General features: G+C 34.7%; 1 protein-coding gene across 1 annotated transcript; it reads right to left on the bottom strand.

Annotated features, from left to right (window-relative positions):
• Positions 1-2,648: 2,648 nt before the first annotated feature.
• Positions 2,649-12,706, bottom strand: LOC132555750 (uncharacterized). The gene is made up of 10 exons (XM_060220113.1): positions 12,598-12,706; positions 11,533-11,732; positions 11,153-11,325; positions 8,926-9,083; positions 7,305-7,387; positions 6,721-6,873; positions 5,946-6,060; positions 5,071-5,133; positions 3,273-3,403; positions 2,649-3,023 (listed from the first exon to the last, which is right to left on the bottom strand). Exons 1-10 carry the CDS (start codon positions 12,704-12,706, stop codon positions 2,649-2,651), a joined length of 1,560 nt encoding a protein of 519 aa, XP_060076096.1.
• Between the last annotated feature and the right edge of the window lie 259 nt (positions 12,707-12,965).

Genomic DNA, 12,965 nt, shown 5'->3' with positions numbered 1-12,965 from the left:
TTACACACAAATGGCTGTTATTACAATAGATTACATACAAATGGCTGTTATTACAATAGATTACACACAAATAAATACTCACTATTAAAAGCATAAGACTGTTAATCATGATACTTACTTAATTTTATATAATTTTGAACAGTTAAACAAATTTCTTCATTTCTTTTTCCAGAGTAAATGAATTTCCCCATAGAAGATTTGCATCTGTAAGATTAATGTCTAGGTGCAGTATTGTATTTTGTCTGATTGTGGTATAATTACTACACAATAATTAGAAATGACAACGAAACCGCCACAGACTTTCCTCTAGATTTCTAATATAATAAATATAGATTCATAATACTACAGCCACAATCAGGGAATGAAGAACCATGAAAAATAACATTTTGCAACATCTAATGTAAGATATTGTATGTGAACATACCAATATACATTGTACATGTATAATAATCATCAAATATATATGTATACCATGACACTTTTCAAGGTGTGACTATAGGCACAATGAATGAATGAAAAATCATCTTTTCATGTGTGAGACATACAAAATTAACATTTCCTTATATAGAAATATCAAATCTCTGTCAACATATAATTAACATTTTAAGTTAGAGTAACAATAGGAACATAAACAATTTATCATGTAGGTGTATGTACAGGTATAGATCTCTTCAAACAGATATGATGCACACTGCGTATGTAAGACCATCATTTGATACTGTGTGATACATTTACTTGTATGCAAACATTTGTAAATTCCTTTATCAAAAATACATTATCTTTTAAAGCAAACAGTGATTCAATGTTTGTGTCACACTCATCGCATTTAGGTTAGAAAAATTCCTTACACAGATATTGCCCAATAAGTTCATCATACTTTCACACTACATTTTAAACTTATATACAGTTAAAGTTCACAGGTATCTTCTAGTTTATCTAGTTAGCAGTTATTACTTGGGAGGTCATGTCCACATACTAGTACTAGCATACAGGTACACCCTCAGGCCTTTACAGCACTCACACCTTCATCAGTTTACTTATATATCAATATAAGATTTCACGAAGACGACCAGAACAACAGCTGGATGGGTCTTTAACTAACTTTAATTAACTAAAATCGTAACTACAGTGGGAAAATTTAGTCCCAGAAAATTGGTTACACTTAAAATTCGTAAGGAAGAGGTATTCCCTATCAAGAATTTTGAGAAAAACCTACCAAAGAAACAGATTCAGTTATATCATCGAGTATGACGCACATGAGCACCTATCACAGCGTGTCCCGAATGAGCGTATCTGGTTTAGTGGGATTGCGTTCCACTCAGCTTCTGAAGCTGTTCTTAGCTCGTGGCGTGGCATTGGATGAAAGATATCAATGGTTTTGTGGTAGTAATGCAGTGTCTTCTGAGTACCTTGCTGGAAGACGTCGGAGTCGGTTGTTACATCAAGGCTTATGCCTCCTTACATTTAGCTTCCCCAATATCAGTCACTTTCAACAACATAATCTGCCTGGAACTCTTCCACAAATTGTCTTCATACTACAAAGCGCTTGTTAGTGAACTCAGTGGCAGAATTACTGTTGTTTGTTCCAGCCGAATTGGTCTCTAACACGGCAGTGATGGGAATTCTACATGTCATAAAGACAATTCTTAACTATATGAGTGGCTACTTGTGTACCAGTGATCTTAAGGTCGTGTGGTTAAGCTGTGGCAGTATGAAAACTATGAGACTATACTTCATGAACAAAAATCGGATATGACACTGCCCTGTAACCCTTGATCGACCTCCATTATGACGTTTGGAAGGGTTTCTGATAGTTTGGAAACGATTTCACATTCTCGGCGCTTTCTTTGAGACACCTAAGATGTGCTGCAATCTCATGTTTGCAAGGATTCCTGGACAGATGTGTGCTAGATGTGGGTTGAATTTGATGTCTGAATACAACGAAGTTGAGCGACTGATAAAACATGTGGCCTATCGGAGATCAAATATATTTTTAAGAGTTAACAAACAATACTAACTCAATATTATTTGGAGTTTCCGAACAGGTGACCATGATGAAAGAAAACTGATATAAGCGTTTCAAGAGTACGTGTTTGATCTAATACGGACAGAGAAAGGTCTGAAAAAGGTTCCAAGAAATGTGAAAAAGACCAGACGAACGATGTAAGAGTGGAATGTCGTCCTACTGAGCCTGGAGTTTAGATTTTTATAGATATCTACAGACTAATAAGAAGCTAGAAGATGAAAATTAATGTGAGGAAGAGGCAGAGTAGTCACAGAGTGCGCGGGCCGCCATGGAAAATTGTACGCCTTCTTAAAACAACTCTTAATGCATTTGGATACAACACTTCTGTTAAATATGGAATAGTAATAGATGGATATACAGATATACCTTACTAATAACAAAGAGTTCGTCATTTTATCATTTAGATAGGCCAGAGCCCATCGTTTAACGTTACTTAAAAACATGTCAAATTTTTTGAAACGTTGAAACACGGATAATTCAAATTGTTCATTTCTACACCAAAGTTTAACTTATTTTAATGAAAACGCTGGTATACATGTCTCGAAAATTATATATACGAAGGGTCTTTGTCATACACTAAAGTGAAATTCTTATTTAGCACCAAATATAAAAATACACGAGATCACGATGTACAGTTATGGACATCTTGGCGTAGCGTCCTTATGTGGGTCCTCCAGGACGAGATATCGACGAGAATAATACAGACAAGAACGACGATTATCAAAAATATTCCACAGGTGCCTACATAGCGGGCAGCTGGTCGTGGATCGAAGGCACACGTCTTAGTTCTGACATAAGACGAAAGAATTGTCTTCTTTACCGACGTGTTCGCTTTCAGTTCATTAGTTACCGAAACCAAATCTGTACTTTTTGTTGAGGTTTTGCTGTTCCACTTATAGTAGGCTATGTACATAGAACAATCACAAAAACAGCAGCTCTTTGCGGGTTCTTCATCCACAACGGTTTCATAGTCTAGAACAGAAACACAAACTGATCGCTTATGATGCTAGGGTGTATGATGCTAGAGTTTATGATGCTAGAGTGGACTATTCGGGACATTATCGAAACGTCAACAGTGGGGTAATATTTCAATGTTTAGTCCTATAAAATCACTCAACCTTCCGTATTCTAGGCCAAAAAAGTAAGGATCATTTTCTGATAAAATATTTTTGCATGATGAATTCGTTGTGTAAATTCACTCACCTGAATATTTTGAATACGATGAAACAATTGAGCTGAGGGTGACAGTTGTGATGGTTGTGGTGGAAACAGTCTCCGTGGTAAAAACGGTTAGTGTTGTAGAAACGGTTTCTGTTGCCTGTAGCATCGACGATTTAACAACCCAATCGGAAACACTTGACGATGAGACTGCGTCATCTACAGAATATTTTTTAATATTTATATATACTAAAACGAAAAAGAAACGCCGTGTAACCTAAAAAGATTCTTTTAAATGATATAATTTAATGTTACATTATTTCATTCATTTTTGTATACAATTTCATCTGTTTGGAACCATTTGTTGAAGGTTCTATCGATTATCAATGCTAATTATGCCAAAAATATCCCCCTTTTAGCGATGACCCTACTTGTATTGCGCAACACGGCCGGACATTTCAGTATCTTGTGTGTCCTCCATGTGCAGCTGTCGCAGCCCTGATTCTTCTGTGCATGGAATTCATCAGGGTGTTAACCCTTGCAATGGGGATGTTATTCCACTCTTCATGCAAGGCACGTGTGAGCTGGACCAGATTAGTGGGGGCATTGGGACGTCTCCTAACTCTCCTATCCAATTCGTCCCACAAATGCTCAACTGGAGACAAATCTGGACTGAATGCTGGCCAATCGATTTGGATTACGTTATTGTTGGCAAGAAATTGCTGACAAACTCTAGCGACATGGGGCCGAGCATTGTCTTGCTGGAATATCAGGTTCCGTGCTTGCACACATGGCACGGCAACTGGTCGAAGGATTTCGTCTCTATACCTTACGCCGGTTAAATTACCGTCAATCACGATCAGGGGTGATTTAAACCCATAGGAGATACCGCCCCAAACACATATTGAACCACCGCCAAACCTATCCCGCTCAGCGACGCACGCGTCGGTGTAACGTTCCCCTCGACGTCGATATACACGACGTCGCCCGTCCGAACGATAGAGAGTGAACCGGGATTCGTCAGTGAAGAATACCCGTCTCCATTGCCTCAGGAAAATTTCTGGGCGAGTGTGCTTGTAACCAAGCCAATCGGCGTTGGCGACGCGCAGGAGTTAGGGTCAGACTAACATAGAGACGTCGGGCTCTTAGGCCATTGACGCGTAATCGGTTTCGAACCGTATCAGGATTAATATGGCGGTTATGACTACCTATAGTGTTATTTTCAGTTTCGGTAGCTGTGAGATGGCGATTACGTAAGTGAGAAAGTCTTATAAACCGATCCTGATGTGGCGTCGTGACGCGCGGACGTCCACTTCGCGGTCGGTCGATGACCCTCCCCGTCACTCGCACACGTTGGACAAGACGTTGAATTGTCCGAATATGCACACCAAAATGTGCAGCAACCTGAAGTTGGCCCTGACCGTGCAAAAGCATTCCTATAGCCTGTCCCCGCTGGACTTCCGTCAATCGTGGCATGGATGTAAATTGCTTAATTCGAATCAAACTTTGAAAAATCAATCCGAATACTTGAACAGTATCAAATAGACTGAAAATTTCCAATGACCTTCCCCTGCACGGGATTCTTGTATTTTAGCACGTGCCTCGCACGGAGCGCGGAGGTCAGGTATTGTGTGATTCTAAACACGTATACCTAGTGACCGCGAACAACACATCAACCTGACCGAGTGTCATTATTCTAGGCCAAGCAATAAATCATTTGTAGTATATTTAGTGTACCCGGCGTTTCTTTTTCGTGTTAGTATATATATATATATAGACAGGCAAGGACAACATCCATATTTAGAACGTTTTCTGTTAATACAGCCCCTATGATTTGTGGTGTTGAAATACAAAGATATCATGACACAAATTTGGAAACTCATTACCTTGCAAAGGATTATGGTCGTAGTGTCCCAACAAGATTAGAACCGGCCCAGCTATGTACGCTTCTGTAAGAGATAGTAATATGTTAATTTTGCCTTACTGATTTTCTCACTACCTTTGAAGAACTTTTATTCACCTAATAAATGTATTGTCTTTGTTTCGAGAAATTTGTTTTTAATATTGTATTTTTCCTGAATATACTTATGTTGTGTTAGGAATATTGTTCAGTTTCGTGCTGAAAGACTAACATTTCTGCAAACTTAGATGATAAGTTTGCGAAAAGGTTGTTCTTTCATACTAGCAAGAAACTGAAAAATATTCCTATCAAAGCTTCTAATGAATTTCTTAAACAGGTTTCAAAAACAAGAATAACATATAAATGTATTAATTTGATAATTTCATGAAGGATTATTCTATACCAAATCACTACGCTCAACAGCTGGCGTGAAATGACGTGACTTCATTGACAACTAATGCGCGCCATTTCCAGTCATTCAATTCATTCATGAGTAGGCACATCACAATCCAAACGGAAAGGTGTCAAATTATATAATAACATATTTTCTACATAAATCTTATTAATTCGTTTTTATTGTATGTGTACATTGTAAGATATCTGAATATTATTTTATGTTGTAGTCCTTTTTTGTTCACATCATTGAATGACAGCGATCCAACAGACACCTCAAGGTGGCATGTTGCCATTGATTCCAGCAATCATTATCAAGTGGGCAGGGCTAGATTTTTGTCCAACGAGAAATAAAAAAAATCAAAACAGAAAGCTGTATTTTGCATTAAGAAAGACAAATAAATAATATAGATAAATCGCAGCGTGTTTTTGTTTTCGACTTTTGTTTGTAGATTTGTTGCCACTGACCTTCAATACCGTAAATGTCAATGTCTGCATATGTAAGGTCAGGTAAAGTAAACAGCAAACATCTCACGCGCTGGACCCCTCTCCTCAGGTAGACTTTCTCGCCACAATCGTAGGTCTAGGGACGCAATTCGGAAATATACTTAGTGCTAGTTTTATGTTTAAAAGTAGAACTGAAATGCCAAACTACAATCTACAAAGGGAATAAAAATATAAATACAAAAAAAAGTTGAAATAGAATAAAATCAAGGCTGAAAGGACTTGGAAACACGAAATCAAAATGAACCGAGACGATGCCGAAATGAAAAGAAAGGAAAAGGCACCTGATGCATGTATATTATCCCACCATCAAACTAACACATTCAATGTCATCATTTATACAGACGTAAGCCTTACGAGCAGTTCTGAGTTGATGCAATATACGGAAGTACCTCTGATCAGGTAATGTTAGACATGATGTTCGTGGGGTATTATCTAATTAGGTACACATGTACTTAACGTCCTTTGAAATCATATTCAATATTGAAAATAATTAATATCATTGACTTTTGGATAGGCTGAGAAAGGGACAAGTCAATGCTATCAAGGTTTTGTCCTATGACAAGCCGTTTTCCCCTAATTGTTCTGGATGTCATGTGACAGGCCTTCCGTATGCTGTTCGGTGAGAAAGCCATCAGCTAATACAAGGAGCCCACGACCACCGCCACCGCCACCACACACCCACACACACACACACACGAAAAGATCGTAAGTTTTCTACCAGTAAGATTAGTGTTACCATATTATGTCCAAACGAATGATATTTATCCGTGGTGCAGTCTTGTGTAGAATAAAACAGCTGATATTGACAGGGGTTTGCTGGCATACTGTTTCCAACTTGGTTATAGACATGAACAGCGGTTACAAAGGCAGTTTGATTCCCGAAGTCTACCTGTAACACAACAGAAGGTGTGAAATGTCGAGTCTTCATTTAATTATGGGACTGCTGTACACCCCAACACCCCCCCCCCCCCCCCCCCCTATAGACTTTTATTTTTGATCACTTTGGATTTTCCCCAGTCGCCTCAAGGCTTCAAAATTTAGACCCTTAGCACCAATGACGAGTCCTAGACGGACGAAACAACTTTGTGATGTAGCACCAACGACGAGTCCTAGACGGACGAAACAGCTTTGTGATGCAGAACGATTCATTGTTCGGTTCCACTGTATCTGACTTTCAATTTGTATTAAAAGGTAGTATTCATTTGTATGTCTTTTTGAACCATCATGGCGGTATCTCTATATTTCAATGTTTCTAGAAACACCTAGAATGATTCACGTGACCACACAAACAAGTTCCAATTCAGCTTTGTAAAATCTTACCTTCGTTTCATTCCTCTCTGTCACATTAGTTGTTTTCAGCACTGCTTCAGTTTGAGTCAGTGGTGCGTCCACATTTTGATAACCTTCACACAACAATAACATTATAACATAATTTCTCCTAAATTATATTTGATTTGAGAAATGCTTTAGATACATTGATGAAACGCGAACATTGAAATTTAGCAGTTCTCAAACGAAGCTTATATTTACAGAACATCATACACTTATATGGACTTGGTCTCATCTGCTCAGTGGTAAATATAACAAACCAAGTTTTCAATTACATGTGTTTAATCCTACCAGGTGTCTCATAAATCCAGAGTTACACAAACAACACGGCCCCAAGTATAAATAAAATGCCTTATATACTCTAAACTACCTGACATAGCATATCCTGTGATCAGGTCGCACGATCTTTCTCCAGCTCCAGAGGAAGAAAGTGGTGTCAGATCAGCGATGCAATAGCACTTTCCATTAGACTGAAATCGTCAAACTGTGTATTATGTACTCGCATATACATGCAAGATTTTTTTAATTGTATTAAAATCATTTTGTATTCAAATCCAATTTAAACTTTTGAAATCGTTTGTATTGAAATGAGAAGATTGTATGTTGTGAAGACAACGAACAAAAACGTATTACTTGTGATAAGTCATTCATATCACAAGGTCTGTTTACCATACTCTACAATATCTACAATATTAACACAGACATACCATGTATATTGGGGATGATATTTTGGGGGAAGGAGGTTGGGGGTGGGGAGTGTGAGAAACATTAAGTTTGTTTCAATTCATGTCCCCTCATTGTTACATATGGTTTGATTATATACGCTCTATAAACCAATTTTCATTTGCTACTGTAAAGAGAATCTTCGTCTTAAACAAGTGTTACATAACTTCTCTCATATCTTACCTCAAAGAATCCAAAATATCTGTATCCCTCATTCGAACACGTTTGATGACATTGGCTCAAAATGTCATAGTCGTAATTTTCAAATGCATTTAGATTGGAAGGTTTGTAGCAACCAACATATTGAAAGTCTGTGCTTTGTTCTGTCAATTAGGAAAATTATAAATAAAAGGTAAAATTCGATGAGGTTTACAATACTTAATGTACACACGTAGACATCCATAAATCGCGGAAATCTGATTATAATAGAAAAGATGCTTAGGAAAATATGAGCTTAATAACCACAGACCAGAGTCCATGGGAGATTGTAACGTCATCATAGTAGGTAAAATGGTAGCGCTATTGGCATACTAGGGAAAATAAATTGATTTCGTCAATTAAATCAACGAAATGAAAGATATGACTTAATAACACCTCGAAAATTACAAGAGAGCGTATATGAGAACTTGTTTGCAAATGAAAAAAAATATATGGTGAGGCCATATTGAAAATTTGCTTTAGATTACTGAGTGATTGACTAAGAACAAAACAATATTGTTCTAGAAAATCATCATTTGTCTCTTTAGTAAAGTTGATTATTAATGAAACCTTCCTGAATGATTTACAGATGTTTACATTGTAATTCATTATTTCAAGTGTCGTCTTATCCATATTCGTTACATTTCGGGGAAAATCGTGACTACATTGTTATTTTAAAGTCATAACTTACCTTTCCACACTTCAAATGGTGCACTAGATGAACTTGAAAAATAAAAAGATGATGGCCTCTTTGAGCAGCTGGATATGTTCTCACTCTGTTGTTTGATGGCTAGATATGCGGTGTTGTTGTTTGTTGTCTTCTGTAAGGTCGCAGAGAACCCTGGAGTTCTTAAAACGAAAAGAATAAATACTTATAGATAGCTACCTAGAATACAATCCATGATTATTTTTTGACAATGATTGTATATAGTTATATCAAATCTGTAGACCATGTCTATATATAGATATATCAAATCTGTAGACCATGACTATATATAGTAATATTAAACCTGTAGACCATGACTATATATAGTAATATTAAATCTGTAGACAATGACTATATATAGTAATATTAAACCTGTAGACCATGACTATATATAGTAATATATAAACCTGTAGACCATGACTATATATAGTAATATTAAACCTGTATATATATATAGTAATATTAAACCTGTAGACCATGACTTATATAGTAATATTAAACCTGTAGACCATGACTATATATAGAATATTAAATCTGTAGACATGACTATATATAGTAATATTAAATCTGTAGACCATGACTATATATAGTAATATATAAATATATATAGTAATATCTGTAGACAATGACTATATATAGAGATATTTACCCTGTAGACCATGACTATATATACTAATATTAAATCTGTAGACCATGACTATATATAGTAATATTAAATCTGTAGACCATGACTATATATAGTAATATTAAATCCTGTAGACCATGACTATATATAGTAATATTAAACCTGTAGACCATGACTATATATAGACTATATATATATAGTAATATTAAATCTGTAGACCATGACTATATATAGTAATATTAATATATAGTAATATTAAATCTGTAGACCATGACTATATATAGTAATATTAAATCTGTAGACCATGACTATATATAGTAATATTAAATCTGTATATATAGACCATGACTATATATAGTAATATTAAATCTGTAGACATATATAGACTATATATAGTAATATTAAATCTGTAGTACTATATATAGTAATATTAACCATGACTATATATAGTAATATTAAATCTGTAGACCATGACTATATATAGTAATATTAAATCTGTATATATATATAGTAATATTAAACCTGTAGACCATGACTATATATAGTAATATTAAACCTGTAGACCGTGACTATATATAGTAATATTAAATCTGTCGACAATGACTATATATAGTAATATTAAACCTGTAGACCGTGACTATATATAGTAATATTAAACCTGTAGACCATGACTATATATAGTAATATTAAATCTGTAGACAATGACTATATATAGTAATATTAAACCTGTAGACCATGACTATATATAGTAATATTAAATCTGTAGACAATGACTATATATAGTAATATTAAACCTGTAGACAATGACTATATATAGTAATATTAAATCTGTAGACAATGACTATATATAGTATATATATATATAGTAATATTAAACCTGTAGACAATGACTATATATAGTAATATTAAACCTGTAATATGTAGACAATGACTATATATAGTAATATTAAATCTGTAGACAATGACTATATATAGTAATATTAAATCTGTAGACAATGACTATATATAGTAATATTAAATCTGTAGACAATATATAGTACTATATATAGTAATATTAAACCTGTAGACAATGACTATATATAGTAATATTAAACCTGTATATATATGACTATATATAGTAATATTAAATCTGTAGACAATGACTATATATAGTAATATCAAATCTGTAGACCATGACTATATATAGTAATATTAAATCTGTAGGCAATGACTATATATAGTAATATCAAATCTGTAACCTGACTATATATAGTAATATTAAACCTGTATGACTATATATATCAAAATCTGTAATATTAATATATATATATATATAGTAATATTAAACCTGTAGACAATGACTATATATAGACAATGACTATATATAGTAATATTAAACCTGTAGAGACCATGACTATATATAGTAATATTAAACCTGTAGACCATGACTATATATAGTAATATTAAACCTGTAAACCATGACTATACTTAGGAATAATATCGTATTGTTTTAGCAGCACCGTTTTCCCTAACGTTTGATAAATTGCTATACAGCATGTTTGTTTACAGCTACATGTCATTCTATTCTGTTTTATCAATCAGTCTTACCCAATAGTTGTAGTAAGATTTGCTGATGGTTCGAGATAATCAATGTAATCTTCGACATGTACAATGTTTTCCGACTGGAACCAGGTATGAAGCTCGGACGAATTCTTGTCTTGGACACGGAAGCTGCTACCCCACAAAATGTCTCCTTTGTAGTTGGTGATTAACAGACTGACCTGTTGTTTAACACATGTTTCAGTTTTTTTTATTTTTTTATTTTCTTTTACGGTATCTGCCATGTTCTTATTCAAAACTACTTTGTAGTTCATTGATAAACAAGAAAGAAGGGAAGAAAAAATCCCCTTACGTTTATTACATCTGTTAATTCATAGAACTCAAAACCAATAATCAATTTATAGATAATTTACAGCGTTAATACTTACGTGATCAGGGGTATGTTCTTTCCATACATCTAACAAGCTACTTCCGTAGTAGTCGCTGTTTATTATCTGACGATCAAAGCTAGACTTGGACCGTAGCATGCCTGGACAAGGTGGAGTGTTAGACAAAACATCCGCCAGTCCGTATGTAGAATTCGCTCTCATTATCAAAAGAATATGTATCAGGGACTCGCCTTTAATCACTAATAAAAATCAAGTGTCATGGTCATTGTAATAAAATAAAACACATGTTATGACACTGACCATGGAATACATATATCCGTTTACATTTCCTGAAAATTCCGGCTATCAAATTTACGGCAGTTTATTGTTTTTACCTGACGCTGAATTCGGCTTGATGATTTTCAAGAAAAAAAACACGACTAGATAATTGTCAGTGCGGAAATATAGTTCCACACTTCAATGATAAAAAAAACTATTTTATAATTTTTCGTGAATAAATTTATTTGTTACAACAAAGAAAAATCGTTTATTAAAACAGCAGTTTATATTTTCAATGACATGTTTAAGTAAACAGATAGTGGCTCTGTCGAATTAATGCACGTGCAAAAATCATCTGTGAACTATTACTACCGAATACTTCAAAAATATAATTATGTGGTGGATGCATTCCAACAACAGCAACGCCACATGCAGTACATGGTATATATCATATTGATCTGCCGATGTAAGGTAAGGGCGTGGTGCTTGAATAACGTTGTTTTGTATGTTTGAAGTAAATGGATTTATTTGCAATGATGAAACGAAAGTAATAGAGAACTGCACATAACTTATTTCAACACTTTATGTTCAAAATGAGAGTCCTGCTGTAAATGAAAGCCCGTTACTTACTGCACATTCGCTGGAACGTATTACCATTCATTGATAAAACTTTCATAGAAAAGTTGAAGTAAAACGCTGAACTCAGTGTATGTAAATATAAATAACGTCAAATGTTCACTTACAATACAAAAACCTACGTGTAGATATGTAATTAAAACACCAGGTATCAAGCGCTTATACGTCATATTACAATTAAATTGTTAGTTAAAAGTAACATTCATTTACCTTTTTTAAACGCATTGTCCTTTGGTAAACCGCTTGTGTGGTGAGTCATTAAAAACAAAAACACACATATACAACCTGGAATGGTTCTTTTGTCGAAGTTTCCGATCATGGTTTGTTGTATAACGTAACAATCTGGGTTGGCAGACATACATAGATTGGACGTACTCAATTCATTGTGCTTGTGATGTGGTCACATATCGTTAAATAATTAACAGCTAGGAGTATTATCGATAAAGTTGTATATATTCTAACTCTGATCTATACAGATATGTAAAAGTTGATGAATTAATGATAAAGATATAGGTCTCTGATGTCAGTACTAGCCTATCCTCATGTAATATGCATTACTTTGTGATTATGGCACGTCC

The sequence above is a fragment of the Ylistrum balloti genome, unplaced genomic scaffold, assembly GCF_031769215.1.
Source record: "Ylistrum balloti isolate Yb309-2 unplaced genomic scaffold, AGI_CSIRO_Ybal_v1 Utg370512, whole genome shotgun sequence".
In the NCBI taxonomy this organism is placed as follows: Eukaryota; Metazoa; Mollusca; class Bivalvia; order Pectinida; family Pectinidae; genus Ylistrum; species Ylistrum balloti.
This window is presented reverse-complemented; position numbering and strand designations above follow the sequence as displayed.

What these genes read in the sequence shown, in the direction of transcription:
- LOC132555750 (XM_060220113.1), bottom strand. Translation starts at nt 12,706, where the DNA reads ATGATCGGAAACTTCGACAAAAGAACCATTCCAGGTTGTATATGTGTG. An exon ending in AATCTTACTACAACTATTGG is followed by an intron (nt 9,084 to 11,152) that starts GTAAGACTGATT and finishes TTTCGTTTTAAG; the next exon opens with AACTCCAGGGTTCTCTGCGA. An exon ending in CCACCACAACCATCACAACT is followed by an intron (nt 3,024 to 3,272) that starts GTCACCCTCAGC and finishes TAGCATCATAAG; the next exon opens with CGATCAGTTTGTGTTTCTGT.